This window comes from Lepidochelys kempii, chromosome 11 (assembly GCF_965140285.1).
Source record: "Lepidochelys kempii isolate rLepKem1 chromosome 11, rLepKem1.hap1, whole genome shotgun sequence".
NCBI classification, from domain to species: domain Eukaryota; kingdom Metazoa; phylum Chordata; order Testudines; family Cheloniidae; genus Lepidochelys; species Lepidochelys kempii.
Window position 1 is genome coordinate 29,793,007 of NC_136390.1, and position 19,198 is coordinate 29,812,204.

General features: G+C 43.7%; 1 protein-coding gene across 4 annotated transcripts in view; it reads left to right on the forward strand.

The window, feature by feature from the left end:
- Positions 1 to 19,198, forward strand: part of KCNJ3 (potassium inwardly rectifying channel subfamily J member 3) — a 198,988-nt gene that overhangs the window by 119,559 nt on the left and 60,231 nt on the right. Inside the window, exon 3 of one of the 4 annotated variants that reach the window (XM_073305508.2) lies at positions 7,882 to 8,128. The exons of the other annotated variants lie outside the window; for them this stretch is intronic. Within the exon in view, the coding sequence (XP_073161609.1) occupies positions 7,882 to 7,967 (86 nt within the window). The 3' untranslated portion in view covers positions 7,968 to 8,128. Of the gene's footprint in view, positions 1 to 7,881; positions 8,129 to 19,198 lie in introns of those variants that run through there. 4 annotated transcript variants of the gene reach the window in all.

Consider the following 19,198-nt stretch of genomic DNA (forward strand, 5'->3'; position numbering starts at 1 on the left):
CACTTCCCTCAGCCTCTCCTCATAAGTCATGTGCTCCAGCCCCTAATAATTTTTGTTGCCTTCCGCTGGACTCTTTCCATTTTTTCCACAACCTTCTTGGAGTGTGGGGCCCAAAACTGGACACAGTACTCCAGATGAGGCCTCACCAATGCCGAATAGAGGGGAATGGTCACGTCCCTTGATCTGCTGGCAATGCTCCTACTTATACAGCCCTAAATGCCGTTAGCCTTCTTGGCAACAAGGGCACACTGTTGACTCATATCCACCTTCTCATCCACTGTAACCCCTAGGTCCTTTTCTGCAGAACTACTGCCTAGCCATTCAGTCCCTAGTCTGTAGCGGTGCATTGGATACTTCCGTTCTAAGTGCAGGACTCTGCACTTGTCCTGGTTGAACCTCATCAGATTTCTTTTGGCCCAATCCTCTAATTTGTTTAGGTCCCTCTGTATCCCCTATCCTCCAGCATATCTACCACTCCTCCCAGTTTAGTGTCATCTGCAAACTGCTGAGGGTGCAATCCACGCTATCCTCCAGATCATTAATGAAGATCTTGAACAAAACCGGCCCCAGGACCAACCCATGGGGCACTCTGCTTGAAAATGAATCTTTGTGTCCTGACCTTTTTTCAAAGAAGTGGCCTCTAACTGATAAAGGATCAGGGTCAGTAGGGATGTTGCACTTTCTAGGTAGGTGGGATTTGTGTCACTCCACTATATGGCTCTGGAAGTAGACAGCTGAATGTGAATCAAACCCAGCTGGGAACAAAGTAACTGTTTAAACTCTACTTGTGTGTCCAGTGTTATGTCTTTCTCCCCCCCCCCCACCATGCATTTCTACAGATAGGGACCAAATTCAGCCTCCCAGTGACTTTGGCATACGTTCATAGGTTCCTGTATGCTTTCTCTGCTCAGTTTTTAAATGTATATTTTGTGTAATCTAGTTTAATCATTAATTATTTTGTCTAATCTCACTGCTTTATCTGGGAAAACGTAGTACACTGTGGAGTTGCTGGTCTCACCAAGAAACCCAAGCTGTACAGAAACTGACCTGGTACAGGTTAGCAGTGGGATGAGCATCAAAAGACAAGATGAAGAGGAAGGAGCAGTTATACTCTTACCCAAACCTATTTAGTTTTTACAGAGGCTTTGTGAAAACATTAAAATATTTCAGTTGTAAAGAACTTTGAAATACTCAGAGGCAAGATGCTATATAAGTGCAAACAATTATCTTGGGCCAAATTCTCTGTTGGTACAAATCTACCCAAATCTATATCGACCTTGTTCCTTTCCTTTGGCTGTTGCATATATAGTATGGCCCTGTTTTTCCTCTCACTTACACCACTGGAAAGCAGCAGTCACTCCATGGAAATCAGTGATACTTCACCAGTGTACCTGAGAGAAGAATCTGATTCTATGCCTTCAGTATCTTCTGTGCCACCTTTTACTTCAGAGTATTTTAACAGGGTAGGAAAGTGATAGAGAAATGGCTGAAATCATTGGGAATGGCAGGGGGGAGGGAGAGCCCTGCATAATATGCTAATGTCAAATAACACCCAACAAAGGAGGGTCCTTCCTCTTGATAATTCCCTGTAACTCCCTTTTCTGTTTCTTTGCACAATAAAGACCCTCTTTTTTTTCCTTTTTTTTAAATTGTTGGTTTTCCCGATGGATCTCCAAGATTTTAGCACTGGAGGTTTTGCTTCTAACAATATGCCAATTAACTGATCTGCATTCATGATTTTGTCATTGGATGTAATGTCTCAATTTTGTGTTTTTGTTTTTTGTCTTTTACTTTCTTTAGAAAATTAGACATTTAAGGTAATTTGCGGAAAATAAACTGAATAATTAGCAAAGGTGTGAAAAAATAGGAAACGAGATCTCCAATACTGTATATATAGGTTCTGTATGTTTACTTATAAAAAAAGTCATACTTCCCTAACAATAAAATAGCTATAATAAGAATTTCAAAAATTCATCCTGCCCTTATAACATAGATACCGTATTTGAACTAGTATAAAAATTCGTCAACAATTTCCTGCTCAACAGTGAATAACTCACCACTTAACTATCCCCATGAGGAAAAAGATAATTATATATTGGGCTAAATTATGTCATGTAGTATTTACAATGCTTAGCCTACTCCACTCTAGGTAACACACACAAACCTTTGTAAATGGACAAATTTCCTTTTTCTGAAGTAAAATCCTCATTGCTGTCCTGTGGAGATGATCTTCTTCCCTTTAGCCAACCTAGTATGGATCAGTGGCTCCATGTAATGGGCAGTGATAAATGGCTCCATGTCTAGTTGGCAGCCGGTATCAAGCAGAGTGCCCCAAGGCTTGGCCCTGGGGCCAGTTTTGTTCAATATCTTCATAAATGATCTGGGGAATGGTGTGGATTGCACCCTCAGCAAGTTTGCAGATGACACAAAACTGGGAGGAGAGGTAGATACGCTGGAGGGTGGGGATAGGATACAGAGGGCCCTAGACAAATTAGAGGTCTGGGCCAAAAGAAATCTGATGAGGGTCAACAAGGACAAGTGCAGAGTCCTGCACTTAGGACGGAAGAATCCCATGCACAGCTATAGACTAGGGACCGAATGGCTAGGCAGCAGTTCTGCAGAAAAGGACCTAGGGACGAGGTCAGTGGACAGTGGACGAGGAGCTGGATATGAGTCAACAGTGTGCCCTTGTTGCCAAGAAGGCCAATGGCATTTTGGGATGTATAAGTAAGGGCATTGCCAGCAGATCGAGGGACGTGATCGTTCCCCTCTATTCAACATTGGTGAGGCCTCATCTGGAGTCCTGTGTCCAGTTTTGGGCCCCACACTACAAGAAGGATAGTCTGCAGAAGAGAAGAATGAGCGGGGATTTGATAGCTGCTTTCAACTACCTGAGAGGTGGTTCCAGAGAGGATGGTTCTAGACTATTCTCAGTGGTGGAAGAGGACAGGACAAGGAGTAATGGTCTCAAGTTGCAGTGGGGGAGGTTTAGGTTGGATATTAGGAAAAACTTTTTCATCATTATTAGGAGGGTGGTGAAACACTGGAATGCGTTGTCTAGGGAGGTGGTGGAATCTCCTTCCTTAGAAGTTTTTAAGGTCAGGCTTGACAAAGACTTGGCTGGGATGATTTAATTGGGGATGGGTCCTGCTTTTGAGCAGGGGGTTGGACTAGATGACCTCCTGAGGTCCCTTCCAACCCTGATATTCTATGATTCTATGATTCTAAGGATGTGGAAAAATTGGAAAGAGTCCAGCGGAGGGCAACAAAAATGATTAGGGGACTGGAACATATGACTTATGAGGAGAGGCTGAGGGAACTGGGATTGTTTAGTCAGCGGAAAAGAAGAATGAGGGGGATTTGATAGCTGCTTTCAACTACCTGAAAGGGGGTTCCAAAGAGGATGGATCTAGACTGTTCTCAGAGGTAGCAGATGACAGAACAAGGAGTAATGGTCTCAAGTTGCAGTGGGGGAGGTTTAGGTTGGATATTAGGAAAAACTTTTTCACTAGGAGGATGGTGAAACACTGGAATGGGTTACCTAGGGAGGTGGTAGAATCTCCTTCCTTAGAAGTTTTTAAGGTCAGGCTTGGATGATTTAGATTGGCCTTGCTTTGAGCAGGGGATTGGACTAGATGACCTCCTGAGGTCCTTCCAACCTGATATTCTGTGATTCTATATGATTCTATGATACCAGTTTAGGCATTGGGCTTTCCTTCCTAATAGATTTTAAACGTATCTATGATGTTCTTTACCTCTTTGGATTCAGTCCAGGATCCTGCAGCCAGCTCTTCCAGTCTGAGGCTTGTATTTTGCTGTGGCATTGAGCAAAAATGCAGTTACTATCTTATAAACTCAATGTTAGGCCAGCAAAGCAGCAACTCTTCTCATGATTCAGTTAGACTTAGATTACTCTCACAGAGTATCTACAATTATTAATTTCTCTTTGATGCTTTTGTTTCCTTACCCTGATTTTTTCCCCCTCTTTATTTTGTCCTAAAAATATTTAAACTCTGTTTTTTCCAGCTGAGCTGGAGAAAAGAATTAGAATTAGGGACAAGCACTGGCTATCTGTGAGGCTTCACTAAGTGAAGGAGTGTAGGCATCATCTAATATACATGTATGAAAAGGATTATCAAAAAGTGTTTTAGTTGTAGGTCCTTTGAGGCTTCATGTCCCTGCAAGGTTAATGCCTCTTAAGGCCCTCACTCATGTGCTACACCAGCTCTCCATCTCAAGCTCAGAAAACTACACCAGAGCCTTAATTTTCTTGTAACCTTGTTTCTTTTCTTACATGCATCCAGAATGCTGAAACCTTCTCTTTAATGTAGTATTTCTAGTGAAACATAATTCACATCAATGTAATAATTCCTATTGCTGCTGTGAAGGATTTGACTTGGGGGCTAATATGTGCCCTTCAAAACCATATTTAGTAAATTGGCTGTAATGAAAGTTTATTGGCTCTAGAAGCATTTGGGAATATTTTTTGTAATGTGATTCTATATTTCTTTGAAGATGACAGTAGGTCCTCGAGTTCAGACTCCCATTTTCACAGTAAAGTTTAAATTGGTGCATCAATAATTAGGTCCAACTACATAGCACAGGATGTATATCTACCGGTGAGCTTTTTTGTATTTTTCAGAGGGGAAATCCTCGGGCTTTAAAATTATGCTTTGGCAGAGAGAAGTGCAGTATTTCAGGGAAACCATGCAGGGATTTCCTACCTGCCGTGCTCAATTTCAGAATTCAATGCTATTATTAAAGTTATCATTTTGGCAGGGAGGGAACCTATTTGCTCTTTCAGCCGTGAACCTCGCTGCACCAATTTTTCTCAAAACACATGTTCTCATAGTGCGCACCCTCAGGCACCCCAAGAATTGAGGGTCTTTGGTTGCTGCTGTAAATTGATTCCATTTACGCATGATGTGAAATGTCTTTTTTTTTCCCTGCAGGGTGGAGGGGGTCTCAGTTTCCCAGCCAAGACCTCTAAAAATTCCAGTTCTCTCAATAAGCCTACTCGCTGCCTTGAATTGTAGCACTCTTCTTCTGGCATAGGGGGACTGAACAGCAACAAGAATCTTTCTTTGTCAAGGCTGCTTTTTAATTAGCTCTTGGGGTAGTTGGATCTTTGCTGAGTAGTTCATGACACTCTCTCTGCACACAGGGCAACTGAACAGCATTTATGGCACTCACGCAAGATTTTTCTTGGGGGTTTAAGTGCTGAGCAGCATGATTTAGAAAATATGATCTTAGCATACATAACTTCTTTCAGGGGACCATAGCCTATATAGGGGAGTTATACTTGTATTTTGAGGGGCCCTTGTGATAATCCTTGAAATGGTTTCTTAACATGTAAATAAAGGCTTTGCACATTTCCATAAATGACCAGTAAATATTCTTGGCACTATTTTCAAACCTGGATGCCTAACTTAGGGCACCTGTTCATATTGGTTGCTGACTTTGGGACCTGTGTGCTCAAATAATCATATTTAGACATACTGTCAAGTATTGCTGTTACATCGGTATAAATCCAGAATAAATATTGAAATCTTGGAAGCTGAAATCAAATTTACATCTATGTAATGGACAGCAGAACATTGCTTGTACATGCTAATTTAAGAACCAAAAGGTAGAATTAACCATCTTAATGCAAGCGTCACAATTGAAAAACTGGGATTCTGGTATTACTGCAATGCTGTAATATACTGACATATAAATGGATTACTTATTAACTGTTCTAATTTATCATAATACATTAATATCATTGCTTCCCACTTTTGCTTAAGATTGTATCAGCATATCTGTTATATTGTCAACTGTTCTTCCTGTAGTTTATATTTTACTTAAATCTGAAATTGAAGCTGTTACAGTCTATTGGGTACACAATATATTATGCAGAAATAGGTATACGTATGTATTCACTCAACAGATCAGAAGAGCAGAAAAAGGTAAAATGCATTTGATTGTGCTTGGACATAATTATAAATTTCTAGTTAGTAAAACTGGTTGAATATTCTTCTTCAGATTCATTGGTTAATTGTGCGTTTTTCATCAAATAATAATGTTTATCCAATTTTATTAAACCAGCTCTAGTAGTTAATTGAGAAGCGAAGAAAATACATTGGCTCTCAAAAAATTCAGTGAGTACTTCACTGATATGCAGAAGGCAGGGCATACAGTCAGGACTAACCAAAGAGAAGGTCTTTGCTATCATATTTGCAATGAGGGGCCATGTAGGTATATCCAGGGGCAAAATTTGGCTCATTACAAACAGAGAGAAACATATTTTGTGGACGTCTATTGAACTGTAGCCAGGATTTCAGTTGGGCTTCCCTGAATTTATTATTTAAGCCCTGGTCTACACTAGGACTTTAGGTCGAATTTAGCAGCGTTAAATCGATGTAAACCTGCACCTTTCCACACGATCAAGCCCTTTATTTCAACTTAAAAGGCTCTTAAAATCAATTTCCGTACTCCACCCCTGACAAGTGGATTAGCGCTTAAATCGGCCTTGCCGGGTCGAATTTGGGGTACTGTGGACACAATTCGACGGTATTGGCCTCCAGGAGCTATCCCAGAGTGCTCCATTATGACCGCTCTGGACAGCACTCTCAAGTCAGATGCACTGGCCAGGTAGACAGGAAAAGAACTGCGAACTTTTGAATCTCATTTCCTGTTTGGCCAGCGTGGCAAGCTGCAGGTGACCATGCAGAGCTCATCAGCAGAGGTGACCATGATGGAGTCCCAGAATCGCAAAAGAGCTCCAGCATGGACAGAAAGGGAGGTACGGGATCTGATTGCTGTATGGGGAGAGGAATCCGTGCTATCAGAACTCCGTTCCAGTTTTCGAAATGCCAAAACCTTTGTCAAAATCTCCCAGGGCATGAAGGACAGAGGCCATAACAGGGACCCGAAGCAGTGCCGCGTGAAGCTTAAGGAGCTGAGGCAAGCCTACCAGAAAACCAGAGGGGCGAACGGCCGCTCCGGGTCAGAGCCCCAAACATGCCGCTTCTATGATGAGCTGCATGCCATTTTAGGGGGTTCAGCCACCACTACCCCAGCCGTGTTGTTTGACTCCTTCAATGGAGATGGAAGCAACATGGAAGCAGGTTTTGGGGACAAAGAAGATGATGATGATGATGATGAGGTTGTAGATAGCTCACAGCAAGCAAGCGGAGAAACGGGTTTTCCCGACAGCCAGGAATGGTTTCTCACCCTGGACCTGAAGCCAGTACCCCCCGAACCCACCCAAGGCTGCCTCCTGGACCCGGCAGGCGGAGAAGGGACCTCCGGTGAGTGTATCTTTTAAAATACTATACATGGTTTAAAAGCAAGCACGTGAAAGGATTACTTTGCCCTGGCATTCACGGCTCTCCTGGATGTACTCCCAAAGCCTTTGCAAAAGGTTTCTGGGGAGGGCAGCCTTATTGCGTCCTTCATGGTAGGACACTTTACCACTCCAGGCCAGTAACACGTACTCAGGAATCATTGTACAACAAAGCATTGCAGTGTATGTTTGCTGGCGTTCAAACAACATCCGTTCTTTATCTCTCTGTGTTATCCTCAGGAGAGAGAGATATCATTCATGGTCTCCTGGTTGAAATAGGGTGCTTTTCTTCAGGGGACATTCAGAGGAGCCATTCCTGCTGAGCTGTTTGCCTGCAGCTGAACAGAAATGTTCCCCGCTGTTAGCCAGGGGGTGGGGGGAGGGTTGAGGGGGTAGCCACGTGGTGGGGGGGAGGCAAAATGCGACCTTGTAACGAAAGCACATGTGCTATGTATGTAATGTTAACAGCAAGGTTTACCCTGAAAGACTGTAGCCACTGTTTTATAAAATGTGTCTTTTTAAATACTGCTATCCCTTTTTTTTTCCTCCACCAGCTGCATGCCTTTCAATGAACACAGGATCTTCTCCTTCCCAGAGGCTAGTGAAGATTAGAAAGAGAAAAAAAATGCGCTCGAGATGAAATGTTCTCTGAGCTCATGCAGTCCTCCCACACTGACAGAGCACAGACGAATGCGTGGAGGCAAATAATGTCAGAGTGCAGGAAAGCACAAAATGACCGGGAGGAGAGGTGGCGGGCTGAAGAGAGTAAGTGGTGGGCTGAAGAGAGGGCTGAAGCTCAAATGTGCTGGCAGCGTGATGAGAGGAGGCAGGATTCAATGCTGAGGCTGCTGGAGGACCAAACCAGTTTGCTCCAGTGTATGGTTGAGCTGCAGCAAAGGCAGCTGGAGCACAGACTGCCACTACAGCCCCTGTGTAACCAACCGCCCTCCTCCCCAAGTTCCATAGCCTCCACACCCAGACGCCCAAGAATGCAGCGGGGGGGCCACCGGCCAACCAGCCACTCCGCCACAGAGGATTGCCCCCCAAAAAAGAAGGCTGTCATTCAATAAATTTTAAAGTTGTAAACTTTTAAAGTGCTGTGTGGCATTTTCCTTCCCTCCTCCACCATCCCTCCTGGGCTACCTTGGTAGTCGTCCCCCTATTTGTGTGATGAATGAATAAAGAATACATGAATGTGAAGCAACAATGACTTTATTGCCTCTGCAAGCAATGATTAAAGGGAGGAAGGGAGGGTGGTTAGCTTGCAGGGAAGTAGAGTGAACCAAGGGGTGGCGGGGGGTTCATCAAGGAGAAACAAACAGAACTTTCACACCGTAGCCTGGTCAGTCATGAAACTGGTTTTCAAAGCTTCTCTGATGTGTACCGCGCCCTCCTGTGCTCTTCTAACCGCCCTGGTGTCCGGCTGTGCGTAACCAGCAGCCAGGCGATTTGCCTCAATCTCCCACCCCGCCATAAACGTCTCCCCCTTACTCTCACAGATATTGTGGAACACACAGCAAGCAGTAATAACAGTGGGAATGTTGGTTTTGCTGAGGTCTAAGAGTCAGTAAACTGCGCCAGCGCACCTTTAAACGTCCAAATGCACATTCTACCACCATTCTGCACTTGCTCAGCCTATAGTTGAACAGCTCCTGACTACTGTCCAGGCTACCTGTGTACGGCTTCAAGAGCCATGGCATTAAGGGGTAGGCTGGGTCCCCAAGGATATATATAGGCATTTCAACATCCCCAACAGTTATTTTCTGGTCTGGAAATAAAGTCCCTTCCTGCAGCTTTTGAAACAGACCAGAGTTCCTGAAGATGCGAGCGTCATGTACCTTTCCCGGCCATCCCACGTTGATGTTGGTGAAACGTCCCTTGTGATCCACCAGAGCTTGCAGCACTACTGAAAAGTACCCCTTGCGGTTTATGTACTCGGCGGCTTGGTGCTGCGGTGCCAAGATAGGGATATGGGTTCCGTCTATGGTCCCACCACAGTTAGGGAATCCCATTGCAGCAAAGCCATCCACTATGACCTGCACATTTCCCAGGGTCACTACCCTTGATATCAGCAGATCTTTGATTGCGTGGGCTACTTGCATCACAGCAGCCCCCACAGTAGATTTGCCCACTCCAAATTGGTTCCCAACTGACCGGTAGCTGTCTGGCATTGCAAGCTTCCACAGGGCTATCGCCACTCACTTCTCAACTGTGAGGGCTGCTCTCATCTTGGTATTCATGCGCTTCAGGGCAGGGGAAAGCAAGTCAAAGTTCCATGAAAGTGCCCTTACGCATGCGAAAGTTTCGCAGCCACTGGGAATCGTCCCAGACCTGCAACACTATGCGGTCCCACCAGTCTGTGCTTGTTTCCTGAGCCCAGAATCGGCGTTCCACAGCATGAACCTGCCCCATTAGCACCATGATGCATGCATTGGCAGGGCCCATGCTTTCAGAGAAATCTGTGTCCATGTCCTGATCACTCACGTGACCGCGCTGACGTCGCCTCCTCGCCCGGTATCGCTCTGCCAGGTTCTGGTGCTGCATATACTGCTGGATAATGCGTGTGGTGTTTAATGTGCTCCTAATTGCCAAAGTGAGCTGAGCGGCCTCCATGCTTGCCTTGGTAGGGCGTCTGCACAGAAAAAATGTGTGGAACGATTGTCTGCCGTTGCTCTGATGGCAGGAGGGGCAACTGACGACATGGCTTACAGGGTTGGCTTCAGGGAGCTAAAATCAACAAAGGGGGTGGCTTTACATCAAGGAGTATTTCAGGCAGGACTTCACGGAGGGTTCCAATAAGAAATGGTGCACCTAAGTTATTGTTCTTATTGGAACAAGGAGGTTAGTCTGGCCTCTGATTGATACATGGCTAGATTTACCTCGCTGCACCTTCTCTGTGAGTGACTGCAGTGTGACCTAGAGGAATGAGTCCCCTAGACGGGTGGTGGGGGGAAGCAAATGAGTACAAAACATATCTGGTCTATTTCTTGTTTTGATCCACTCCATCTATCTTTTACATCTTTGGCTGGCAGCAGATGGTGCAGAAGGACTGCATGCCATCCACATCTCATGGCTGCCCGGCAGAAGATGATGCAATAGGACTGCTAGCAATCCATATCACCTGCCTGCTCACCATAAGATGGTTCAATAGGACTAACTGCAGGACTAAAGAGAAAGACCTGGTCAAGTCACTCCAAATTTAGTCCCTGCGCCCATGTCTGCCCAGGCGCTCCTGGCCGATGTGGCCAGGAGCACCTTGGGTACATGACGATGATTGCTACCAGTCGTACTGTACCGTCTGCTGCCACAAGGCAAGGGGTTGATGCTGCTGTGTAGCAATGCAGTACCACGTCTGCCAGCACCCAGGAGACATAGGGTGACGGTTATCTGAGCGGGCTCCATGCTTGCCGTGGTATGGCGTCTGCAGAGGTAACTCAGGAAAAAAGGCGCGAAATGATTGTCTGCCCTTGCTTTCACGGAGGGAGGGAGGGAACAGGAGCCTGACGATATGTACCCAGAACCACCCTCGACAATGTTTTAGCCCCATCAGGCATTGGGATCTCAACCCAGAATTCCAATGGGCAGTGAAGACTGCGGGAACTGTGGGATAGCTACCCACAGTGCAAGGCTCCGGAAGTCGACGCATGCCTTGGTACTGTGGAAGTACAATGCCGAGTTAATGCACTTAATGCACTTAGAGCATTTTCTGTGGGGACACACACACTCGAATATATAAAACCGATTTCTAAAAAACGACTTCTATAAATTTGACCTAATTCCGTAGTGTAGACATACCCTAAGTTTATAAAATGTCATCTAAAGTGAGTGAAGTCATATCATATTGCTACTGTGAGTGTCTTAACATTAATAAATACCCTTTCTCCAAATGCTTATAACATTTACTACTGTAGGTCAACATCCTTTCTTGCTATCTTCTTTTGTACCTGCCACCATTATTAAATTTTACTCATGTTATTTATTAAAGCAGTCTATGTAATTCTCTTCGTTGCTGCTTCATGAATATCTTTTCATATGGTCTTGGAGCCTTTCATAGAATCATAGAATATCAGGGTTGGAAGGGACCCCAGAAGGTCATCTAGTCCAACCCCCTGCTCGAAGCAGGACCAATTCCCAGTTAAATCATCCCAGCCAGGGCTTTGTCAAGCCTGACCTTAAAAACCTCTAAGGAAGGAGATTCTACCACCTCCCTAGGTAACGCATTCCAGTGTTTCACCACCCTCTTAGTGAAAAAGTTTTTCCTAATATCCAATCTAAACCTCCCCCACTGCAACTTGAGACCATTACTCCTCGTTCTGTCATCTGCTACCATTGAGAACAGTCTAGAGCCATCCTCTTTGGAACCCCCTTTCAGGTAGTTGAAAGCAGCTATCAAATCCCCCCTCATTCTTCTCTTCTGCAGGCTAAACAATCCCAGCTCCCTCAGCCTCTCCTCATAAGTCATGAGTTCCAGACCCCTAATAATTTTTGTTGCCCTTCGCTGGACTCTCTCCAATTTATCCACATCCTTCTTGTAGTGTGGGGCCCAAAACTGGACACAGTACTCCAGATGAGGCCTCACCAATGTCGAATAGAGGGGAACGATCACGTCCCTCGATCTGCTCGCTATGCCCCTACTTATACATCCCAAAATGCCATTGGCCTCCTTGGCAACAAGGGCACACTGCTGACTCATATCCAGCTTCTCGTCCACTGTCACCCCTAGGTCCTTTTCCGCAGAACTGCTGCCTAGCCATTCGGTCCCTAGTCTGTAGCTGTGCATTGGGTTCTTCCGTCCTAAGTGCAGGACCCTGCACTTATCCTTATTGAACCGCATCAGATTCACTTTCTCTGTGTGGCTTCTTGGCGTACAAGGTGAATTTCATTGATTTTAACACTAAGTCCCCATTTTAAAAATACCAACTTTCCCTGTCTCCAGGACATGGTGACTTTATAAAGTTCTGAGTTTTGTATATGTTGAGGCCTTCTATAATATCTCATGGCACTCACAGGCTTCAGAACTCTGTAACTATCACTGATGGATCTGGCCTACTTACAAAACGTGTTTGGTATTCTTTTATACTAGAATTTCAGACTTCAAAGGAGTAAAATTTAGATTCCTTTTCTTGCCATAAATAGCTTGAGATGATGCTTGTGGTGTCCTGGCACATTAAGTGGCACAAGCAAGAGTAAAGAAGATGGAAGGCAGCCACGTCATTCAACAGCAAGAGTGGGATGTTCAGAAAGAACAAATTTCTTGGTTATATCATCATTTGAGACGAAAAGAAAGAAGAGAAATTTAAAAACCACATCTCATTTTCCCACTCTGCACCCATTGCACTGCTTGGATAGGAGTTGGAGGGCCTCTTCTTCTCCTGTGAAAGAGATTGTTATGCTGAAAGACAAGTAAACACGATATGCTTTCAAACTGAGGTATGCAAACATATCATCTGCTATTTTTAGCAAATCACTAAGATCAGGAGAGGTATTTAGATTTGAGAATTGCATTAGATTTTAGTTACATCTTCCATCTTGAAAAGATTTAAAGTTAATACAAAGCTTTATATAGCCACAGCTTGCCACGGCTGATTACATTTGTTGTTGCTCTGCTGAGCCTCAGATCTGGTCAGATGTATGTATTTCACTTGTAATGGCTCACCTTGTTATGCCTATGAAGAAAAACTTGTGTATTTTTAATCGGTCTCCTCTATGGGGAGAAAAATGGGCATATTGTCTTTCATCAATAGACCTAAACACATGGCTGCTGATCTGTTAATGTCCTTGGATTCTTCCGCCTTAGGTGATATGCTGTTCCTTAAAATACACTGCAGCAACCTAGGTGAGATTGAGATTGCAAATTTATAGTAAAGATGTTACCAGTTGATTTACAGTACATTGGCTTTATATTAGTTTTCATGTATAGATTAAATGGGAAACAGAATATGATTGAGGCCATCAGTCTCCCTCATTTAAGTGGCCTCAAAGTCTCAGGATAGTTTGAAACCTTTCCATAATTCTCCATACAGCGTCCCAATCAGCCTTGCACAGTCTTTAATGGTAAAGAGCAGGCATGCTCACTGTAGTTGACACGTGGACATGCTCTCTGTACTTACAGCTTCTGAATTGTTATGTTCATGTAGGTTATCAAATTAACCTGGAATTATATATTTGAAGGCAGATTCTGCCACTGCCACTTACAAGTCATCCCATTAACTACTTTTGGAGAAAGGTATTGGTCAGCATTAGTAAGTGTGACCGAATTAGAACCTAAATGAACAGACCGCCTATCACTGATGTCGTAAGACACATTTTCCTGATCATTAGAACCAACAAACCTGATTCTAATCTTACACTGCTGTAAATCAGAAGCCAAAGCAATGTATGAAATAGTGTAAATGAGTTCACAGGCAGGCTCAATAAAGTATAGGCAGGACAGAGAGATCAAGGACTGAGACACTAGAAGTCGTACCAAGCAAATTCTACAACATGTTGAGTGTAGCATGGGACTATTCATATGTAACAATGCAGAGTGTCACTTACTTTTGAACATGAGTTTACAAGTAATAAATATTTTGCATTTCTGTAGTGCTTTTCACCTAAGCATCTAAAAACACTTCACAAACATTAATTAAGCCTCATAACATCTGTGAGAAAAATGCAGGCTACTTAGCATCACTTCACTCGGCAGTGTAATAAAGTTGGTGTTTAACAGCAGCGAATAGTACATAACATTTTAGGATTGGAAATGAAGAGTAAGAGAAAAATTTAGATAAGTAGAAAACTTCATTTTGAGTTTGGCCAGAATACTAACCATTTCAAAAACTGCCATAGGATCTGTAGGGCAAAATTTCCAAAGAGGCTTTAACTTGGCCTTAAATATGCACCTTAATTTTGGGTATGTAAATTAGTTAGCGTCTGTGATTTGGGCATACAAATGCAGGTTTTTCCAAGAACGACGACTGGTGCAATCATAGAATGTCAAGGTTGGAAGGGACCTCAAGAGGTCATCTAGTCCAACCCCCTGCTCAAAGCAGGACCAATCCCCAATTAAATCATCCCAGCCAGGGCTTTGTCAAGCCTGACCTTAAAAGGAAGGAGATTCTACCACCTCCCTAGGTAACGCATTCCAGTGTTTCACCACCCTCCTAGTGAAAATGTTTTCCCTAATATCCAACCTAAACCTCCCGCACTGCAACTTGAGACCATTACTCCTTGTCCTGTCCTCTTCTACCACTGAGAATAGTCTAGAACCATCCTCTTTGGAACCACTTCTCAGGTAGTTGAAAGCAGCTATCAAATCCCCCCTCATTCTTCTCTTCTGCAGACTAAACAATCCCAGTTCCCTCAGCCTCTCCTCATAAGTCATGTGTTCCAGACCCCTACTCATTTTTGTTGCCCTTCGCTGGACTCTCTCCAATTTACCCACATCCTTCTTGTAGTGTGGGGCCCAAAACTGGACACAGGACTCCAGATGAGGCCTCACCAATGTCGAATAGAGGGGAATGATCACGTCCCTCGATCTGCTGGCTATGCCCCTACTTATACATCTCAAAATGCCATTGGCATTCTTGGCAACAAGGGCATACTGTAGACTCATATCCAACTTCTCGTCCAGTGTCACCCCTAAGTCCTTTTCCGCAGAACTGCTGCCTAGCCATTTGGTCCCTAGTCTGTAGCAGTGCATTGGGTTCTTCCGTCCTAAGTGCAGGACCCTGCACTTATCCTTGTTGAACCTCATCAGATTTCTTTTGGCCCAGTCCTCCAATTTGTCTAGGTCCCTCTGTATCTTATCCCTGCCCTACAGCGTATCTACCACTCCTCCTAGTTTAGTATCATCCGCAAATTTGCTGAGAGTGCAATCCACACCATCCTCCTGATCATTTATGAAGATATTGAACAAAACCGGCCCTAGGACCGACCCTTGGGGCACTCCACTTGATACCGGCTGCCAACTAGACATGGAGCCATTGATCACTACCCGTTGAGCCCGACAATCTAGCCAACTTTCTACCCACCTTATAGTGCATTCATCCAGTCCATATTTCTTTAACTTGCTGACAAGAATACTGTAGGAGACCGTGTCAAAAACTTTGCTAAAGTCAAGAAACAATACATCCACTGCTTTCCCTTCATCCACAGAACCAGTAATCTCATCATAGAAGGTGATTAGATTAGTCAGGCATGACCTTCCCTTGGTGAATCCATGCTGACTGTTCCTGATCACTTTCCTCTCGTGTAAGTGCTTCAGGATTGATTCCTTGAGGACCTGCTCCATGATTTTTCCGGGGACTGAGTTGAGGCTGACTGGCCTGTAGTTCCCAGGATTTTCCTTTTTCCCTTTTTTAAAGATTGGCACTACATTAGCCTTTTTCCAGTCATCCGGGACTTCCCCCGTTCGCCACGAGTTTTCAGAGATAATGGCCAGTGGCTCTGCAATCACAGCTGCCAATTCCTTTAGCACTCTCAGATGCAACGCATCCAGCCCCATGGATTTGTGCACATCCAGCTTTTCTAAATAGTCCCTAACCACCTCTTTCTCCACAGAGGGCTGGCCACCTACTCCCCATGCTGTGATGCCCAGCGCAGCAGTCTGGGAGCTGACCTTGTTCTTGAAGACAGAGGCAAAAAAAGCATTGAGTACATTAGCTTTTTCCACATCCTCTGTCACTAGGTTGCCTCCCTCATTCAGTAAGGGGCCCACACTTTCCTTGGCTTTCTTCTTGTTGCCAGCATACCTGAGGAAACCCTTCTTGTTACTCTTAACATGTCTTGCTAGCTGCAGCTCCAGGTGTGATTTGGCCTTCCTGATTTCATTCCTACATGCCCGAGCAATATTTTTATACTCTTCCCTGGTCATTTGTCCAATCTTCTACTTCTTGTAAGCTTCTTTTTTATGTTTAAGATCGACAAGGCTTTCACCATTAAGCCAAGCTGGTCGCCTGCCATTTTTACTATTCTTTCGACACATCAGGATGGTTTGTCCCTGTAACCTCAATAGGGATTCCTTGAATTACAGCCAGCTCGCTTTCATGTTATTCCCCCAGGGGATCCTACCCATTAGTTCCCTGAGGGAGTCGAAGTCTGCTTTCCTGAAGTCCAGGGTCCGTATTCTGCTGCTTATCTTTCTTCCCTGTGTCAGGATCCTGAACTCAACCAACTCATGGTCACTGCCTCCCAGATTCCCATCCACTTGCTTCCCCCACTAATTCTTCCCAGTTTATGAGCAGCCGGTCAAGAAAAGCTCCCCCCCTAGTTGGCTCCTCTAGCACTTGCACCAGGAAATTGTCCCCTACATTTTCCAAAAACTTCCTGGATTGTCTATGCACTGCTGTAGTGCTCTCCCAGTAGATATCAGAAAAATTAAAGTCGCCCATGAGAACCAGGGTGTGTGATCTAGTAGCTTCTGTGAGTTGCTGGAAGAAAGCCTCATCCACTTCATCCCCCTGGTCCGGTGGTCTATAGCAGACTCCCACCACTACATCACTCTTGTTGCTCACACTTCTAAACTTAATCCAGAGACACTCAGGTTTTTCTGCAGTTTCATACCGGAATGTAAAGTTAGAAGTCACTTGGAAAATGTTACCAATTAATTTACCTTGGTTTTGTGATTTCATCAAGAAAAACCTGCACATTTTTCAGGAGCTCAGTAAACCAATTATTGACCTGGCCTGACCCTGTTTAACTTGTGAGATCTGATGGAACCATAGCCCAAGGTGGTTTGGTTTGAGGCCCAATGTGAAATTTATCTCGCTAGTGTTTAAGTGGATTCAGAGCAATGAAAAATGTATGTTGTGAATAGTCACTGAGGTTATGATAGTCTGCTTACTGAAGTACTAATGGTTCCAAACATTGTTAGCTTTTTTGACTGCCACTATGCATTGAGCACATGTTTTCAGGGAGCTCTCCATGACGACTCCAACACTTTGAGTGGTAACAGCTAATTTAGACTCCATTGTTGTATTTATAGCTAGGGTTACTTTTTTCCAGTGTGCATTACTATGCATTTATCAACATTGATTTTCACCTGCTATTTTGTTGCCCAGTCATCTAATTTAGCGAGATCCCTTTGTAACGCTTCACAGTCAGCTTTGGACTTATATATTGTCTTGTCTGCAAATTGTGTCACCTCACTGTTCACCCCCTTTTCCAAGTCATGTATGAATATGTTGAACAGCACTGGTCCCGGTACAGATCCTTGGGGGATCCTACTATTTACCTCTCTTCATTGTGAGAACTGACCATTTATTCCTACCCTGTTTACTGCCTTTCAGCCAGTTACTGATTCACAAGAAGTCCTTCCCTCTTATCCCATGACTACTTACTTTGCTAAAGAGCCCTTGGTGAGGGACTTTGTCAAAGCCTTTCTGAAATTCCAAGTGCACTATATCCACTGGATCATGCTGGATAGATTGGTGAGGCATGATTTTCCTTCCAAAAGCTCTATTGACTCTTCCCTAACATATTGTGTTTATCTGTGTCTGATAATTTTGTTCTTTACTATAGTTTGAACCAATTTGCCTGATACTGAAGTTAGGTGACCTGGCCTTTAATTGCCTGGATCGCCTCTGGAGACTTTTTTTTTTTAAATAGGTATTATATTAGCTACCCTCTAGTCATCTGGTACAGAGGCTGATTTACGCAATAGGTTACATACCACAGTTCTGCAATTTCATAGTTGAGTTCCTTCAGAGCTTTGAGTGAATACCATCTGGTCCTGATGACTTACAGTTTAATTTATCAATTTGTTTCAAAACTGCCTCTATTGACCCCTAAGTCTGGGACAGTTCCTCAGATTTGTTACCTAAAAAGAATTGTTCAGGTGTTGGGATCTCTGCCATATCCTCTCCAGTGAAGACCAATGCAAATAATTTATTTAGCCTCTCCATAATTGTCTTGTCTTCCTTGTGTGCTCCTTTAGCACCTTAATTGTCCAGTAGCCCTAATGCTGGATTTACAGGCTTCCTGCTTCTGCTGTACTTAAAAAAACAGAAATTAGTTTTATGTCCTTAGTTAGTTGCTTTTAAAATTCTTTCTTGGCCTACTGTATTATATTTTTACTTTTGACTTGCCAGAGTTTATGCCGCTCTCTATTTTCCTCACTAGGATTTGACTGCCACTTGTTAAAGAATGTCTTTTTGCCTCCAACTACCTTTTACTCTGCTGTTTAACCAGGGTGTCATTTTTTTATCCTCTTACTACTTTATTTATGATATACATTTAAATTGAGCCTCTTATGATATTTTTAAGTAGTCTCCATGCAGTTTGCAGGCACTTCACCCTGACAATTGTTCCTTTTAATTTCTGTTAAACTAGCTTCCTAATTTTTGTGTTGCTCTCCATTTTGAAGTTAAATGATAATGTGATGGGTTTCTTTGGCATTTTTCCCTGGACAAGAAAGTTTAATTATATTATAGTCACTATTACTGAGCAGTTTAGCTATATTTATCTCTTGGACCAAATCCTACTTTACACTTAGGAGTACATCAAGAATTGTATTTTCCCTTGTGGGTGCTAGGACAAGCTGCTCCAAGATGCAATTATTTATGGTCTCTAAAACTTTCTCTGCATCCTTTCCTGAGGTGACATGTACCCAGGAAATAACCCCCCCCCATTATTGAGTTTTTTCTGTCTTTATAACCCCTCTAATCACCCATAGCATTTCACAATCACCATCTCTGTCCTGGTGAGGTGGTTAGTGGTATATTCCTACTGCTATACTCTTATTGTTCGAGCATGGAATTTCTATCCATAGACATTCTCTAGTACAGTTTGATTCATTACAAATTTGTACTTTGACAGTTCTGCGGAAAAGGACCTAGGGGTGACAGCGGACGAGAAGCTGGATATGAGTCAGCAGTGTGCCCTTGTTGCCAA